Here is a 17,153-nt window from a genome sequence, read left to right as displayed (position 1 = left end):
AGCGAAACTGAAGTGAGAAGTGAGAAGTCGGAAGTCGTCGAGCAGAGAACGAGCCCACCAAGAGCCACCAATGCAGCCTCTACACACTCTTGTTGAGTACGCGACATATTTACTTAAGAGAGCAAAAGAGATAAAGACAATACAATGTTTTAATGACACGCAAGTAACGGAATGTCCCGAGTCTCATGTCAATTTATTTATTTCTTTTGACAGTTCTGTTATTTAATCAGGTATATTTATTAATTATCGCGTGTTAAATTTATTTTATTAATTATTAATTTTTTTTTAGCTATCATACAATTTATTTTTTTAAGAACTCGGTTTTTATCGACATTAATTTTTTTATATTAATTAAGTTAGCCGACATTTTTTATTTTTTTATTTTACTTAATTTATTAAATTATAACTAAAAAATACTTCTAAAAAATTGCATTTATAGTTTTTGAAGTTTTTAACTAAGGAAAAATTATTTTGTAATAATTCTTTAATAAAAAAATTATAAAAATTTTTAGATGACGGCTAATTTTATTTTCATAATTTTTTTAATTATTTATTTGTCACTAAATTTATAATTGAAATATAATACTCAAATCAGCTGACATTTAATATTTTTTTGGTTTTTATAAAAATAAATTATTTTTAAAAAGTAATTTTTTTATTAAATTTCTTTCATAGAAATTTAGTGATTAGAAAAATCCAAAAAATTGACAGATGTCAGTTAACTTCAGGATAATTAAAATCCGAACAAAAACAGTTTCACTGTAAAAAAATCGCGCCAAGTCCACGTTCATAAGACTATTAAGAAAAAAAAAATTTGTTTTTTTCTTTACAAAAATATATAAAATAAAAAAATAAAAAAATCCAAGTAACCGATATGATTGTTTATGATTTTCGGAAGTTAAAAAAAATTTTGTTATAAATTTAAAAATTAAGAAAAAAATTTTGGAACGTATTTAGTGTGCTCGGTTGCAAAATATTTTACTTTTAATGAAATTCGTAAAATTTATTTACTAGGACTTTAAAAAAATTTTTTTCTTAATTTTTAAATTTATAACAAAATTTTTTTTAACTTCCGAAAATCATAAACAATCATATCGGTTACTTGGATTTTTTTATTTTTTTATTTTATATATTTTTGTAAAGAAAAAAACAATTTTTTTTTTCTTAGTAGTCTTATGAACGTGGACTTGGCGCGATTTTTTTACAGTGAAACTGTTTTTGTTCGGATTTTAGTATTTTTTGTAATTATAATAAAAATTTACAATTGGTACCAACTTAAATTTGCCGTTGGTTGCATTTTTTATAGCAAACTAGAATTCAAATTTGCGCGCGCAAGCGCGCGCCTCATATTTATGGTCATGATATATTTATGTGTCGTTTATGTATATTATATTTGGTTTCAACCAATCAGAATGAGAATAAATATTTTCAACCAATCACATCACGAATAAATTGGTTTCACATACATTGGTTTCACATTCATCTCAATTTTATTATGGGATCTCAATTTTATTATGGGATCACATCACGAATAAATTGGTTTCACATACATTTCATCTCAATTTTATATTAGGATTATCCCCTTGAAACTACAGTTTATGTAAAAATAATTCCAGCGCACCCTGGCGGGTGTAGATGCAAGCTGTGAAATATATTTTTTTAACTGTAGTTTCCCATCTAATGAAGGATTACTATGCATTCTCGAATTATTTAGTCTGTGGCAGATCACCTTGCCCATCGAAAAAAAGTCAGGATCGAAATTTTTGCGTTGCTATAGTTTGTGCTGATTAAATTTAATAATTTCAAGTAGATTAATTGTTATAAGTGAATATAATTAATTAATAACAGTCAAATAAAGTATGAATTACTGTTATAATATACAATTTAGGAAAAAAAAGTACCGTAGAATTAAATAAAATTTTGCAACCTCAAAATAACCGTTCTGCTTACAATAAAAACACAGTCGGTAGTCTGGCGCTCCGTTTACAGCAGATTTGAACGGAACTTGGCGCCAGATTCTACCGAATCTGTGGATTATAAATAATTAAAAAACTTCACGAATAATTTTAATTAATAATTTAAAATTATTTATTCACTCCGAAAATTAAAAAAATTTGTTTTTAATTGTTGCGTAATAAATAAACACAAATGTTATTAACAAAATAATAATTTTATAATAATAAGTCATTGTTACTTATGAGAATTCTAAACTAGATGGCGCCAGAAACTGAACACAATGATTTAAGGTTAAGTTGTGTTTTAGTTATTTTAAACAAATGTAATTATAATTCTTCTAATTATAATTATTGGTTGTAATTATTATTAACAATTATTAAAAAAAAAAAAATTATTTGGATTTTATTCAAGAAACTACAAGGTAATTTTTTATTTTTTCTATTAAATAATAATTTTTTACTCATATTATATTATTGTAAATAAAAAATTTTAAGCTTCAAAAATTAATTTGAAAATAAAAAAGTATTTTTTAATAGTCCTCAAAAATCGAATTTTTGATACTATTATATTATTAAAAACTAAAATTAATTATTTTGTTGATAAAAATAGATGGCGAATGATTACGACGATGACAGAACAGCTTGGAGAGATGACATGCATCGCGGGGATGATCCATCAAGCGAGGAAGTGCTTGACAATCCCCAGGAAGTACTTCAGCAATGTCTGGACAAATTTAAGACTCCAGATTATATAATGGAGCCTGGAATATTTACCCAGCTCAAAAGGTACTTAATAATTAAATTTATTAAATTTTTAGAAATTTAACTAATAAATTAATGAAAATTAAATTAGCCGACATCTGAATTCAAAGAAAAAATTTCACGTGTAGAAAATTTTAAAAACTATATGCGCAATTAAAAAAAAAAATATGTTTTAGTTCTAATTTAATTAATAAAATAAATAAAAAATTGTAGAACGTTGGCTAATTTTAGTATCATAAATTATAGCAAGAAAAATTTATTTTAAAAATTCCTTCTTTAGAGACTCTAAAAAATTATAAGTGCAATTTTTGAAAAATAATTTTCTAGACCTAGTTTGTTATTAAAAAAATTGTCAAGTGTGCTAATTTCAGTCATATTAAATTTTTTAATTACCAATAAAAAAAACCTAAAAAATTTTTATTAAAAAAATTTTATTTTGTTTAAGAAATTTTTTATGAAAATTATTTTTATTCTGAGTAATTTTTTTTTTCTGAAATTATAATTATTAATTTTAATAATTAAAAACCTGAAAAATTTTTATTAAATAAATTTTAATAAATAAAAACCTAAAAAATTATAATCCTGAAGTTAGCCGTCAGCTGTTAATTTAAAAAATTTCAATAACAAATCAATTACAATAAAAAAATGCTTTTAAAAACTTTCACTTGTAATTTTTATTAATTTTCACATGTGGATTTTTTTTTTATAATAATTTAATTATTATAAAATTCTAAAATAATTTTTAATGTCCGTCAACTTCAGTGTCATAAAAAATTTTTATTAAAAAAATAAAAACCTAAAAAATGTTTATTAAATAAATTTTAATAAATAAAACCCTAAAAAAAATGTTTAATAATCAAGGTACTTTCAAACTGGAGGCAACCCGGAGCAAGTAATAGAACTGTTATCCCAAAACTACACAGCATGCGCGCAAATGGCGAACCTGCTAGCAGACTGGCTGCTCATAGCAGGCGTGGACGTGGGAGACGTGCGAGCGATGATAGAAAACAACCTAAAAGATGTAATCCTGAAGACCTTCGACCCTAAAAAGGCTGACAAAATCTTCACCGAGGAGGGAGAGACGCCCGCTTGGTTAACAGAGATGATCCAGCACCACACCTGGAGATCGCTGATTTACCGGCTGGCTGAAGAATACCCCGACTGCCTGATGTTGAACTTCACCATCAAACTAATCTCGGACGCGGGCTTCCAGGGAGAGATCACGAGTATCTCCACCGCTGCTCAGCAGATCGAAGTGTTCTCCCGGGTGCTCAAGACAGCTATCACCGGGTTTCTCCAGAGCACCGAAAACTGGCAGAACAGCATCCAGGAATGTGCCAAAATGGTCTGTCACGGGCAGCACACATACGTTTACAGCCAAGTGTTGCTGCAGATCCTCGCCCAGGAGCCCCGAGGCGGGTTCATGATGAAAAGACTGTCCCAGGAAATCACCAAATGCGCCCAACAGAACCGACACGACGTCACGCCTATTACCATGGCGTTGAACGGTGCTGCTGGCAGTCCTGCAGCGTGCCAAGCTTTGACTTCCATGTTGTCGAGGAACAACCTCAACCCCGCGGACATTTCCGTCCTCTACAGACACTATTCTTCCGCAGAGCCACCTCCGATCGAGCTGGTGAGGAATCCCCAGTTTCTGGAGCTGCTTGTCGACGTCCTCTTCAAGCCTGGGGTCAAGCTCAACCCCGAACACAAGAGCAAGTACATCTACCTGCTAGCTTACGCTGCTAGCGTCTGCGAAACCTTGCCGAAAAAAGGAAACGCGAGGAAGCTGAATAAAGACGAACTGAAGACCACCATCCAGGCCATCGAGAAGGTCCACAATATCTGCAACATCAACAAAGGATCCACGGAGCTTATTGCTGAGCTCAACACTCTCTACCAGGCGATCAGGTTCCCTGTAGTCAGTGTTGGAGTCATCAGGTGGGTCGAATGTACTGTCACAGAACCTTCTTACTTTAAATTAAGCACCGAGTACTGTCCAGTTCATCTGGCTCTTCTGGATGAAGTGGTCACTTGCCACCACTTGCTACATCCCAAAGTTCTTCAGCTTCTGATCCAGCTGTTTGAGAGCAAGCAAGACGAGCTGGAAATTTTGGTACAGTTGGAGATGAAGAAAATGCTGATTGACCGCATGGTTAATTTACTCAGTAGAGGATGTGTCGTTCCAGTTGTTTGCTATATCAAGCAGTGCTGGCAGAAAGATGATACTGATATTAGTCTGATTAGGTATTTTGTTACTGAGGTCCTAGAGGCCATCGCTCCGCCTTATACGCCCGAGTTTGTGGAAATGTTCCTGCCCATGGTTGAAAATGAGGAAATTACTGGAACTATGCGTGGGGATAGCGAAAATGATCTTGTTTCTGAGTTTATTGGTGAGTTTATTTTTTATTAATCCCTGAAAGGTGAACTAGGTAAAAAATAATCTTGAAATTTTCAGAAAGAATAATTTTGCTGTTTTTTTTAATTTTATAAAAAAAAATCTTGAAAATTTTCCACTGATAATTTTTCTTTAATTTTTACAAGTGGAATTTTTGGTAATTATTTACAAGTGGGATCAAAACTATTTTTGGAAATATCTAGGTGAAAAATTAACATTTTTTAATGTTTGTTTATTCTGCTTGTTTTTACCGCGGATCAACTCCTTTAGTAAAGTGATTTATGATAAAAAATATCGTGAAAGAAAAAAATAAAGATTTCGATAGCTCTTTTGCCTTCAAAATTTGGAAAAAAATTCTGCTCTCATATTTTTGGATAAAATTTCTATTTTATCTTTTTTTAATAGATATTTTTTTTTAAAAGTACATAAAAAAACGAATTTGAAAAAAAAAAAAAAAAAAAAATTGAATAGGGTAAATACCCTAATAGATGGACAAATATTATTTCCAGAAGCAATTACATTAGTTTTAAGAACAAAAAAAATCTTAAGTCGTTATTTTTTTTTATGTCTACATATAGTTCTGAGAGTGAAAAGTAATTTTTTTTTAACTTTTTATTTAAAATAATAGTTTAATAGTATATTACACATCTAGGGCAGTAAAATAAGAAATGTCTCAGATCACATGTAATTGTTGTCCGAGATGAAGCCGAGGTCAATAAACATGTGATCTGAGGCTTTCTTATTTACTGCCCGTGGTGTGTATACTATTTTTCTCCTCGACGGAGGCGGAAAGCGGCATTTTCGTTTAGCGCAGCGGGAGGAAAATTGACGCTTTCCGCCCCAAGGTGAGAAAAAAAATTATTTAAATTGCACGTTTCGGGGTTTTGGGTTGCAGTCAACTAGTCAGATTGACAACATTCCGAATTAATAAATTTCTAGAACTTAGAAAGTAAATATAAAATATAATTTAAAATAATTAATTTTACAAATTTTAAAATTTCGAAAAATATAAACTTGAATAATGAAATAACTAAAATTATATTAATAGAATCTTTCAGTCACAAAGTCTCAATAAATTAAAAAACATAACAACGAAAGTTTTTACGCCAAAATGAATGAGCAGACGAACACTCATTTAACCGAAAAATGTAAATATACATTTATTTGGATGAATAATTTTCGGCCGAATCATTATTCGTATGGATGAGTATTCGGATGAATATACGTTGGAACGAACTTTTTTCGAAATTAAATCAATTTTAACTCTTGAGGAATATAAGATTCATGTTTACCTATATTCAATAGCTCGGTATTTTATAATTTGCAAAATTGTTTTTCGGCTGGTATTCTATTTAAGTTAATGTATTTTATAAACTTTGAATGTAGCGGAATTTTTAATTTTCTAAAGTTTTGATAATTCGGAATGCTGTCGATCTGACTGGTTGACCGCAACCCGGGGTTTTGCTCCGAGAGCGCCACCACTAGTAAGCAAGTTAGCTGGTGGACGTTATTTGTTATTATTATTAAAAATAATAAAAAAAAGTAAGATTTGTACATTTGATTACACTTATATTTCTCTAACAAAAAAAAATAATAAAATTTAGTGTCTATCTATTGGTGACAATTTTCTGACCTCTATCCAATAGATGGACATTGAGTTTATATGATGAATTTTCTTACTTTTTTTTTTAATTTTATTGGTGGATTAAGGTGAGAATAAGAGTAAAGATTATAATAAACAGACATGTACTGAAAATGAAAGTTTTTTTAACAGTACACGAGAGTTTGCTTAACCGTCCGTCTATTGGGGTATTTACCCTATCACAATTTTCTAAAAAATTTACAAATTTTTTTGAAAATTTGTTAAAATTGTGGTAATCAACTTTTTCTTTTTTAATTGTTCATTTTTTTATTTATTTCTCAAAAAAAAATATATCAAAATTAAAAACAAAAAAACTTCGCTCAAAAAAATGAAAATGAAAATGGTAGAACCCACTTGTAAATAATTACCGATTTTTTTTATAATTATTTAATTGCTATAAAATTCTTAAAAAAATTTCTGTCTAAATGTTTGCCTGTCAGGGGTTAAAATTAATTTAGTTATTTAGTTATAGAGTTGTGGATTCAATTAATAATCTTTATTAATAATTTATACATTTTTTTAGTTCACTGCAAAGCCCATTGTCCGGTTGAGAGATGACGATTTAAATAAAACTATTGATGTGGCCAAATAAATGAATTACCATCGTTATTTTTTAATTTTGATGGTAATATATTTTATAATTAATATTTATAACCATGGTGTGGGATGAGTGAAACTCTCTACCGATCTGCGAGGCTGTTTATGTGGTTTCTGAACAAAAATATTAAATTGTAAAATTAATAATTGATAAGTTGATGAATAAAGTTACTCAAATTTTAAGTACCACATTTACGAATGCTAGTTAAATTACTAAATTAAATTCTTTATTTTTTTATATTAATAATAATTGATGGAGATTTTAACTAGCTTTCGTAGATCTAGAGGTTAATTCATTCATTGACTGTTAATTGTAATGCTGTAATTGGGAAAATAACTCTGTTAACAACACACAGGTCAATTAAAAACTTACTAAATGATGTGTTCACATTTTTTCAGCTGTAAAATTTAATTATTAATTTATTGACATCTCGGGATTTTTTTTAACAAGATTTTTAATAAGAAAATAATAAAAAAAAAAATATAATATTAAAGTTAGCCGACGTTTTTGACTTTTTTTTAGATTTATTAAACTAAAACTAAAAAATATTTTTTTTTTAAATTACACTTCAAATTTTTTACAAGTAAAATTTTATTTTTTTTTGTAATTTTTCCATTAAAAAAAAATTTTTGAATGTCGGCTAGCTTAATTTTCATTAAAAAAATTAAATATTGAATTGAGACACTTACTGACTGGTTTACCCTCTTTCCAGTGGGTGAATTTAACACTGGTATCATCACGTTTCGCAGCAGCGGTACGGAACTCGGTCTTCAGGGCTTGGCGAACTAATTTCGCAGCGATTTGCGAGTAGTTAATGTAGCTGGATAATAAAAGAATATTTTTTTTTTTAGTAAAAATTGCGAAAAATTACTGATTTAAGTCAATAATAGGAAATATTTTTCAATGATAGGTTACATAATTTTGTAAATTGTCAGACAAGTGATACAATTAATTAAGTGGTACAAATTATTGATTATACAAATGAATAATTATTTAATAATCTTACTTTAATCCAGCTTGTCTCCATGCAGCCATTTTTCAGTAATTAATTTTATTTATTTGGATTTATTTCAGAACCGATTTAGTGAGAAATAATTTTTCTTTATGGTTATAGAACAGCACAAACTGTACATTGATAGTTTTCAAGTATTGATTAGTTGACAGTCGATAAGAATGGAAATAATTTTATCTAACAATTTAAATTATTATTATTATTATTATTTGATAAGTTTAAAAATTAATAATAATAATAATAATAAATTATGTTTTAAAATTGAAGATATTATTATTATTATTATTATTATTATTGGCCAATTTTTTAAAACATTTTTTTATAAAAATAATTTTTTTTTTATTTTTTAAAAGAAAAAAAATAATTTTATTATTACAATTTTTTTACAATAAAATTTTTTTCTTTTTTTAATTGATAATTTGAATTTTATGACCATTACGAAGGATCAAGATTTCTCAAATCATAAATACGGTGTAAAATTCTCAAATCCTCATTTTCATCGATCCATTGATTAAAATATTTTTCAATCTTCTTGGTATCTCCCTAAACAAAAAATAAAATTAATAAAAAAAAATTCTGACTATAAAAAAATAAAATAACTATTATAGTCTACCTCAGCAATTTGACGCTGCACTTTATCCAATTCCAAATTATCAAACAAGTACTCTAACTTAAATCCCCAAATTTGGGTATTCGTAGTTGCGAAACAAACTTCATTCAATTTTCCAATAATACGATACTTTTCAAGACTTACTTTATCTTTCTCCTCTTGAGCATCCTTTATATCATCCATATTTATATTTAAAGGCACTACTGTAGCAATATAATTTTTTTCACCTGTACCATTTTCATTCTCAATTTCATTTTCTTTTTCATTTTCATTTTTACTCTCATTTTCCTCAACTTTCGCAAGCTTTCTATTCTCAAGCTGCTGCTTCAACATCTTCATGAGCCTATTATCCTTCTCAGGAGCTTTCGGAAGCTTTTTCTTTTGACTTCGGTTACCAAAACTTGTATCCAGAAGGAAATGCGTATTGCGACCTAGTTCCCGGTAATGTTGACGTTCTCTAGGACTTAGCTGTCTCCATTTTTCCGCCAATTTGGCAGCAGAATCAACTGGATTCATTCCTGGACTTTCATTAGACACTACAAAAAAATAATTCAACATGTAAAATTTTATTTTTAATTAAACTACTATTAATTAAATAAATTTATTAACTTTGCGAGTGATTAGTTCGACAGAAGATTTGAAAACCACTTTCTGCTTCGGATTTAATTTTTTGACTCCCAGGACTCGGTCTACCAATTACCACATTTGTTCCTCCCTAGAAATAATATGAAATTAAAATTAGCAGTCATTTGACGATTTTTTATTTTTTTTAACAAATAAATTTTTTTTTTAATTTAAAAAAAATTGCATTTTTTATTTTTTAAAATTTCATATCAATTTTTTTTGCTATAATTTATTTGTTAAAAAAATTATTAAATATCTGCTAAGTTAGTTTTCACAAAATAATAAATTTATTAGTTAAAAACTAGCAATCTTAAAGTCACTATGTGACTGCCGTGACTTGTGACAAATAATTAAAATTTTTCTTTATTAAATAATGACTTTGGTTAAATTGCACTGTATTTTCTTAAATATTGACATTTTTAAAGATATAAGCTCATCCCGATGTTACACTCATCAAGCGCTTTCATTTGAGTACCCACATGCATTTTTGATATATTTTTCATATATACATATATATAATATATATAAATATATGAAAAATTGATGTGGGTACTTAAATGAAAGGTCTTGATGAGTGTAACACTGGTATGAGCTTATAGCTTTAAAAATGTCAGTAGTTGACAAGATACAAGGTCATTTCTTAATTATTGACATGTTTAAAGATATAAGCTCACCCCGATGTTACACTCATCAAGAGCTTTCATTTGAGTACCCACATGCATTTTGATATATTTTTCATATATACATGTATATAAATATATAAATATATGAAAAATTAATGTGGGTACTCAAATGAAAGGTCTCGATGCGTATAATGTCGGGGTGAGCTTATATCCTTAAAAATGTCAATATTTTACAAGATACAAGATCATTTCTTAATTATGTATCTAGAGATAGAGCATTTTTGAATACAAAAATGCAATTTTATCATATAAATATCCTGGAAACAAAATTTTTCTTATTCTTTTAATAATGTAGATAATGAACCACTGAATTGATCCTAGATAAAAAATTTCAACATCAGTTACATTACCTGAATCGGTAAGTGTCCTTTACTCCATTGTGACAAAGTGTATTGAGGAGTATTAGGAGTATCAGGTGTACTAGGTACACTAGGTGTACTAGGCACACTAGGTGCATCAGTCCTAACTGGAGCATCACTAGTTAAATCAGGTGTACTTGAAACATTATCTTCATCAAAAGTTAAAATCCCACTCAGCATTTTTTTCTCCAACAATTCAATTTCTTCTATAGTCAAAGTCGGCTTATCAATAATCTCTTGCGTACAAAAATCTTCTCCAAGATCAACCACTGGTACCTGACTCAAAACGTCTTCAATAATTTCGCTTTCATTTCCAAAATCTTTCTCTTTTTCTTTAACAGTATCTTCAATTGGTTCTATAAATTCTCTCGAAACATTTTCTTTATCATCATCGTTCAACTTACTTTTCTTCAGCGAACTCCTAGAATTTTTTTTCGTCAGCTTCCTTTTTTTATTACTCATTTCTTCCTCAGTTTCACTGTCATTAAAAGTAGAGTCAAAATAAGCCGGCGAAGAGATAGTTTCTGAATTAGTCAATCCAGCTTGCTCATCAGTTTTTTCTTCAAGACCGTAATACTCAACCAGCAGCTTCTTGATAAGCTCCAAGACACCCGACTGGTTGATCATCAAAATTTTGACTTTGTTCGGCTCGAGATTGACGTCTATCTCAGATGGAGATACGTCGATGCGCAGAAAAAAACACAGTTTACTCCTACCTAATTTATCTTTGAAATACTCGCCGATTATCTTGCCAATCGCTTTTTCTAATTCGTCATAATAAACAGGGCGTTTGTTTACAAATATATGAGAGTTTTCTGCACTGCAGACTTCATGTAGATCTGATAAGTCCTTCCTGGGGACCGTCAGTACGATGTTTATTTTATTATCTTGGTGAGTAATGAACTCGCAGCTTGTAACTAATTTTCTGCCGAATATTTCTATTAAACAGTCTCTGTAATTTGGCTTCGCGTGTTTTAGAAAAAGATTCTTGGAGTCTACTATAAAACTTATTGAGACTTCCGGACGACAGATTCCGTAGCTTTGCAACCACTTTTTAGTGGTTTTGATGTCTTTGTTGGCTGTTTTTGAGTCGGTTATTACTTGTCTGCGTACTGGGATGTTGTAAAATAAATTTTCTGCTTTCACTGTTGTGCCTAGAATTAAAAATTTATTATTAAAGACGTAATGTAGACAATGAAATTTTTTTTAATTTTTGTAACAAATTAATTACAATAAAAAAATGTTTAAAAAAATTTCTAATGTGATGAATTAATTTCAGTCTCTTAATATAATCTATATTATTAAGAGAATAAGAAAAATTTTGTGCCCAGGATAATTATATGGTAAAATCGGTTTTTTCAGTGAAATTTAGTGTCATTGCAAAGGTCTTGATTTGAATTTCCGCTTCTTCAAGGTTTCATATTATTATCACCGATAATTAATTTATTATGATAAGTATTTAGGCTTCAATTGAAAATGCTCTATCTTTAGATACATAAATAAGAAATGACCTTGTATCTTGTGAACTATTGACATTTTTAAAGATATAAGCTCACCCCGACATTACACTCATCGAGACCTTTCATTTGAGTACCCACATCAATGTTTCATATATTTATATATATTATATATATGTATATATGAAAAATATATGAAAATGCATGTGGGTACTCAAATGAAAGCTCTTGATAAGTGAAACATCGGGATGAGCTTATATCGTTTAAAATGTCAATAATTAAGAAATGATCTTGTGAATTATTGACATTTTTAAAGATATAAGCTCAACCCGATGTTACACTCAACGAGACCTTTCATTTGAGTACCCACATTAATTTTTCATATATTTATATATGTTATATATATGTATATATGAAAAATATATCAAAATGCATGTGGGTACTCAAATGAAAGCTCTTGATGAGTGTGACATCGGGATGAACTTACATCTTTAAAAATATCAATAATTAAGAAATTACCTTGTATCTTGTGAAATATTGACATTTTTAAAGATATAAGTTCATCCCGATGTTACACGCATTAAGACCTTTCATTTGAGTACCTACATCAATATTTCATAAATTTATATATATTATATATATATATATATACATGAAAAATATACAAAAATGCATGTGGGTACTCAAATGAAAGCTCTTGATGAGTGTAACATCAGGATGAGCTTACATCTTTAAAAACGTCAATATTTAAAAAAGTACGGTGCAATTTAACAAAAATCATTATTTAGTGAAGCAAAATTTTATTTATTTATAGTTCACAAGTCACGACAGTCACATCACATAGTGACTGTAAGGTTGCTAGTTGACAATTACTTAGATATAAGGATTTTTTTCGACATGAAAATAAAATTATCTACTTGTCTTATTTTCGATTGATAATTTTCAAACATCAATTACAGAATTGATAAAAATCAAACTAAAATTTACAAAAATTAAAATAATTGACTGATCAGTTAATTTAAAAAAAATTACTTTAAATAAAAAAATTATATCTAATTATAATATAATTTATAAATAAAATTACCTAAAGTACGATGACAATGTTGAACAGCAGTGACTGTTCCATTGTGATCCAAAGTATAGCATCTACCAACGTCATCTTCAACTGTCCGTGTTATTACCTGGACTTTAGAGACTTTGCAAAGTGAACTAAGTGCTTCTCCACGAAATCCATAGGTTGTTAATGACTCTATTAATTTTTTTTAATTATTAGTAATAAAAAATAACAAGTGACAATTTTTTAAAAATTTAATGAAAATTTATTTAGCAGACACTTGAGAATTTTTTTAACAAAAAAATTATGGCAAAAAAATGAGAAAAAAATTGACATGTAGAAATTTAAAGAAACGAAAAATGCAATTTTTAAAAAGTAATTTTTCTGTAAAAATTTGTTTGTTAAAAATAAATTAAAAATGGTCAAGTGTCTCCTAACGTTTAAGTCATTAAAAAAACTGAGAAAAAAAATTGACATGTAGAAATTAAAAATGGAATTATTTTTTGCAACTAATTTATTTTTTAAATAAAATTAAAAAATGGTCAAGTGACAGCTAACTTTAATTTAAAAAAAATAAAGTAAATTTTTAACAATACCTAGATCATTAAAATTTGTCAGTTTAGACGTATAACCCTGCAATCCCATTAAATTTGCACTTTCAGCTGATATTCCACTCGCATTATCTTTAACCTCAATCGCTGACAATCCTTTATTTTTCTAAAGTCAATAATTAAAAAATTAAATAACTATTAAAAAGTATTTTCATTTGTTTTATTAATAAAAATACTTACAAAAACGACTTCAATATTTTTAGCGCCAGCATCCAGAGAATTTTCAACAAGTTCTTTGACAGCACTAAACACAGACGTTATTACTTGCGTGGTGGTCAGTCTTTTGACTGTATTTCCATCAAGAGCTTTGATTGACATTTTTTTAAAATTATTTCAATAAATAAATCATTAAAAACTCAAAAATTCTGAGCGTAAATAAAAGCGGCGGGTTGTTTACAAACACCGGAGTGAAGTTAGCTGTCAGAAATTTAACTTGCCGGCTGATTTGAAAAATTAGTTCAAGTTGTCACCGCTTGCGGCGTGGTAGTCTGAATATTTTATTATTCGGCAGATTAATCGAATTAGGAAGATAAATTTTGATTTGTTTCTACAAAACTTGATATTAAAGTCTAACCAAAAAACCATCGATTTATTAATCACTCCAATCAATAATCATTAAAATAAATACTTATATAATTAATACCGGTAATTAACATTTACAAATAATTTTTTCTCAAAGTTGATAAAAAGTTTGTTATTAATTACTTATCAAAAATTAACATGTGTAAAAGCCGAAGGCCAGAAACAAACTCGATTAAATAAATAGCAGGAAGAAATGGTGATGAATCCTTAAATTTGGTAAGTTAAATTTAGAAAAAGAACATTATAAAAAAATTTTAATTAAAAAATTGCACATTTAGAAATTAAAAAAAAAAGTGCAATTTTTTTTATAATTTATTTTTTATAAAAACTAAAAAAATTTTCAGATGTCAGCTGATTTCAGTATTATAATAATAAATATGATTATAAAATTAGCAGACATCTGAAAATATTTTTTTTATTTTTATTAAAAATCAATTATTAAAAAAAACAAATTAGAAATTCTTTTACAAAAATTCAAAAAATTGACACAATACTAATGTTAGTCAACGTTTCTAATTTTTTAATTTTTTTTCATTCATTAAATTATGAAATTAAAGGTAGCCGTCACTTGACAATTTTTTAATTTTATTTAACAAAAAAATTTGTTCCGAAAAATTATTTTTAAAAAATAGCATTTCTAATTTTTTTCAATTTCAACATGACAATTTTTTAAATAATTTTTTTCGGGTCATAATTTATTTGTTACAAAAATTTTTAAAATTATCAAATATCTGCTAAATTAATTTTCATCATTAAATTGGAACAAAAAAATATTTTTTTAAAATTGCACTTAAAGTTTTTCAAGTTTTTTACAAATGAATTTTTTTATTATTTTTCTGTAATAATTTTTTCAATAAAAAAAAATTATAAAAATTTTTAGATGTCGGCTAACTTAATTTTCATAAAATTGACAGATGTCTCTAAATTTCAGTATCATTAAAAAATAAATATAGTGTATTAAAAGATGGTTGATTTTTGTCAAGTGAAAGATTTAAAAGCCATAATAGTAAACAATTAATTTGGCAGCAAATAGTTTAGTCAAGGATGACACAGTTAGGTTCGACCATTGACAAATAATCAATAAACGATCCATGGACTTGGTTGTTTACCGGGGATTAATCCAAGTAGGCCATGGTTCCTCGTAAGACTGTGAAAATTATAAGGACATTATATGTGAGTATAAAATAAAATCTATATTACGCAATAAATACTTAACATCTATAAAATATTCATCGCAAGCCCTCAGTAGTATCATTAGAATCTAATTAAATTGATCACCCGGTTAAGCGAAAACCTCTCGTTATTTTTATCTCTGATTTCGCGAAAATTAAAGATAAACACAAGGAATAAATTTATTGCTACCGGTAAATTCAACAAGTGTTGGCTTGCAATCATACGCCGCTATACAGATCTCAGAGTGTGTGTTATATAATTATTGGTAAAATTTTTTCACGTGTTTAAACGTGAAACGGTTCTTTTAATTTCAATGCCAATCATTCGGCTTGAAGTTTTCAAAACAATGTCATCGCTGGAGAAATTTTGCTGTTGTGTATTTTTTTTTTGTGGATTAATATTGATTGCCAAAATTTATTATTAATTCAGGTATTTATTTATTTATTTATTTAGTTTTAAAATATTGTGTCGAATATCGTATTTGCGACATCACTTGCGGATGCTTGTTGCGTTTTGTTACACAATTAATTTAAAATACTGGCCACAGTTAATATAAGTGATACTTGTTACAAGTTACAATACAAGTGTTATAATTTTATTTCTTCGAAGAATCGGCTGGCTAACACCAGACTTGACTGTAAAAATTAACAAAAAAAAATTCTGGTGCGACTAATTTTTTTTTGTGAGAAAATACAAAAAGAATTTGATGAAATAATATTGAATAGATTTAGATTTAGGGTACCTGATTTTAAGGGAGTGTTTTTTACGGTCCATTAAAATTATCTTTTTCTGAAAGGAAAAATCAGATAAAAAAAAAAACAATTAATTTTAGAAAAAATACAAAAGACTAAATTGAAATTGTCCCTCTTTTTAATTTATATTTATTTTAAATCTAATTTATATTTTTAAAAATTTTTTATAGGAAAATATAAAAAGAAAAAAGATAATAAAATCGCTTTATGTTTGTAAATTCGAATGAATTATTAAAAATAATTATAGTAATTATCAATATAAGTATAAGTAGATAAATATTTACTGGATAAACTATCAAGCGTAATTGATTGATAATATCACCTGTGATTTATTGTATCAATATCCGGGTAATTTATGGGCGATGGAAATTTTATCGACATCTCAGTAGTTAATAGATAAAATTACAATGTAATTGTGCAAATGAAAAAATTAAACGTTTGCATTTGGATTGAGAATTACTGTCGACACGGAAAATGCCGGGTTCTTAGGAACGGATGTCCTGACTACCTGGATATCAAGAGCAATCGCGTCGTTTCCTCAAAAATAATATAAGTCTACAATTCCGGTTAAATTTGCATTTGTGATTTATTATTACGCAACAAGGTGCTTCCGGCTCATCTCAGGATGTTTTTTCATGCTATTCATCGAGTCTTCATCAACAATTATACAATTTGTTTCTTTTTTATTCTATTTAACTCATTAGACCTAAAAACAGGTGAAAAAATGACTCTAGTTTTTTTTTTTATACTTGTTATCTTTTGTTTATTAACGTAACGAGAACTTTTAGTCTAATATCTAGTCATAATAGTTTGTATTTAATTATGCAACGAATAATTACTTGTTTTAAAAAGGAAAATTATTTAATTCTACATTTCTTTAA

General features: G+C 27.9%; 4 protein-coding genes across 6 annotated transcripts in view; 2 read left to right on the top strand and 2 right to left on the bottom strand.

Moving 5' to 3' along the window:
• The first annotated feature begins 43 nt into the window (after positions 1-43).
• Positions 44-7,537, top strand: LOC123267361 (negative elongation factor D). 2 transcript variants are annotated; one of them, XM_044731938.1, is made up of 5 exons: positions 2,200-2,246; positions 2,368-2,377; positions 2,566-2,741; positions 3,579-5,110; positions 7,281-7,537. In XM_044731938.1, exons 1-5 carry the CDS (start codon positions 2,215-2,217, stop codon positions 7,313-7,315), a joined length of 1,785 nt encoding a protein of 594 aa, XP_044587873.1. In that variant the 5' UTR covers positions 2,200-2,214; the 3' UTR covers positions 7,316-7,537. The 2 variants fall into 2 exon arrangements, with proteins under 2 accessions (XP_044587872.1, XP_044587873.1); XM_044731937.1 differs by lacking the exons at positions 2,200-2,246; positions 2,368-2,377 and adding an exon at positions 44-230.
• Positions 7,239-8,513, bottom strand: LOC123267364 (protein stunted-like). Of its 2 annotated transcripts, XM_044731943.1 has the most exons (4): positions 8,362-8,513; positions 8,045-8,175; positions 7,728-7,753; positions 7,374-7,468 (listed from the first exon to the last, which is right to left on the bottom strand). In XM_044731943.1, the coding sequence occupies exons 1-3, from the start codon at positions 8,388-8,390 to the stop codon at positions 7,740-7,742; spliced, it is 174 nt and encodes a 57-aa protein (XP_044587878.1). In that variant the 5' UTR covers positions 8,391-8,513; the 3' UTR covers positions 7,374-7,468; positions 7,728-7,739. The 2 variants fall into 2 exon arrangements, with proteins under 2 accessions (XP_044587879.1, XP_044587878.1); XM_044731944.1 differs by lacking the exon at positions 7,728-7,753 and having other exon boundaries at positions 7,239-7,468; positions 8,362-8,512.
• Positions 8,514-8,760: 247 nt separating this feature from the next.
• On the bottom strand, positions 8,761-14,356 carry LOC123267358 (PMS1 protein homolog 1-like). Its single transcript, XM_044731933.1, has 7 exons — positions 13,946-14,356; positions 13,751-13,871; positions 13,185-13,349; positions 10,635-11,797; positions 9,587-9,692; positions 8,981-9,513; positions 8,761-8,910 (listed from the first exon to the last, which is right to left on the bottom strand). The coding sequence occupies exons 1-7, from the start codon at positions 14,081-14,083 to the stop codon at positions 8,803-8,805; spliced, it is 2,334 nt and encodes a 777-aa protein (XP_044587868.1). The 5' UTR covers positions 14,084-14,356; the 3' UTR covers positions 8,761-8,802.
• Positions 14,357-15,399: 1,043 nt separating this feature from the next.
• Positions 15,400-17,153, top strand: part of LOC123267362 (UNC93-like protein) — a 61,067-nt gene continuing 59,313 nt past the window's right edge. The window contains exon 1 of the mRNA XM_044731941.1: positions 15,400-15,520. The gene's annotated coding sequence lies outside the window, so the exon portion shown is untranslated. The remainder of the gene's footprint in view (positions 15,521-17,153) is intronic.

The sequence above is a fragment of the Cotesia glomerata genome, linkage group LG6 (genome assembly GCF_020080835.1).
Source record: "Cotesia glomerata isolate CgM1 linkage group LG6, MPM_Cglom_v2.3, whole genome shotgun sequence".
In the NCBI taxonomy this organism is placed as follows: domain Eukaryota; kingdom Metazoa; phylum Arthropoda; class Insecta; order Hymenoptera; family Braconidae; genus Cotesia; species Cotesia glomerata.
The sequence above is the reverse complement of the archived record's forward strand: the minus strand, read 5'-3'. Positions and strand labels throughout refer to the sequence as shown.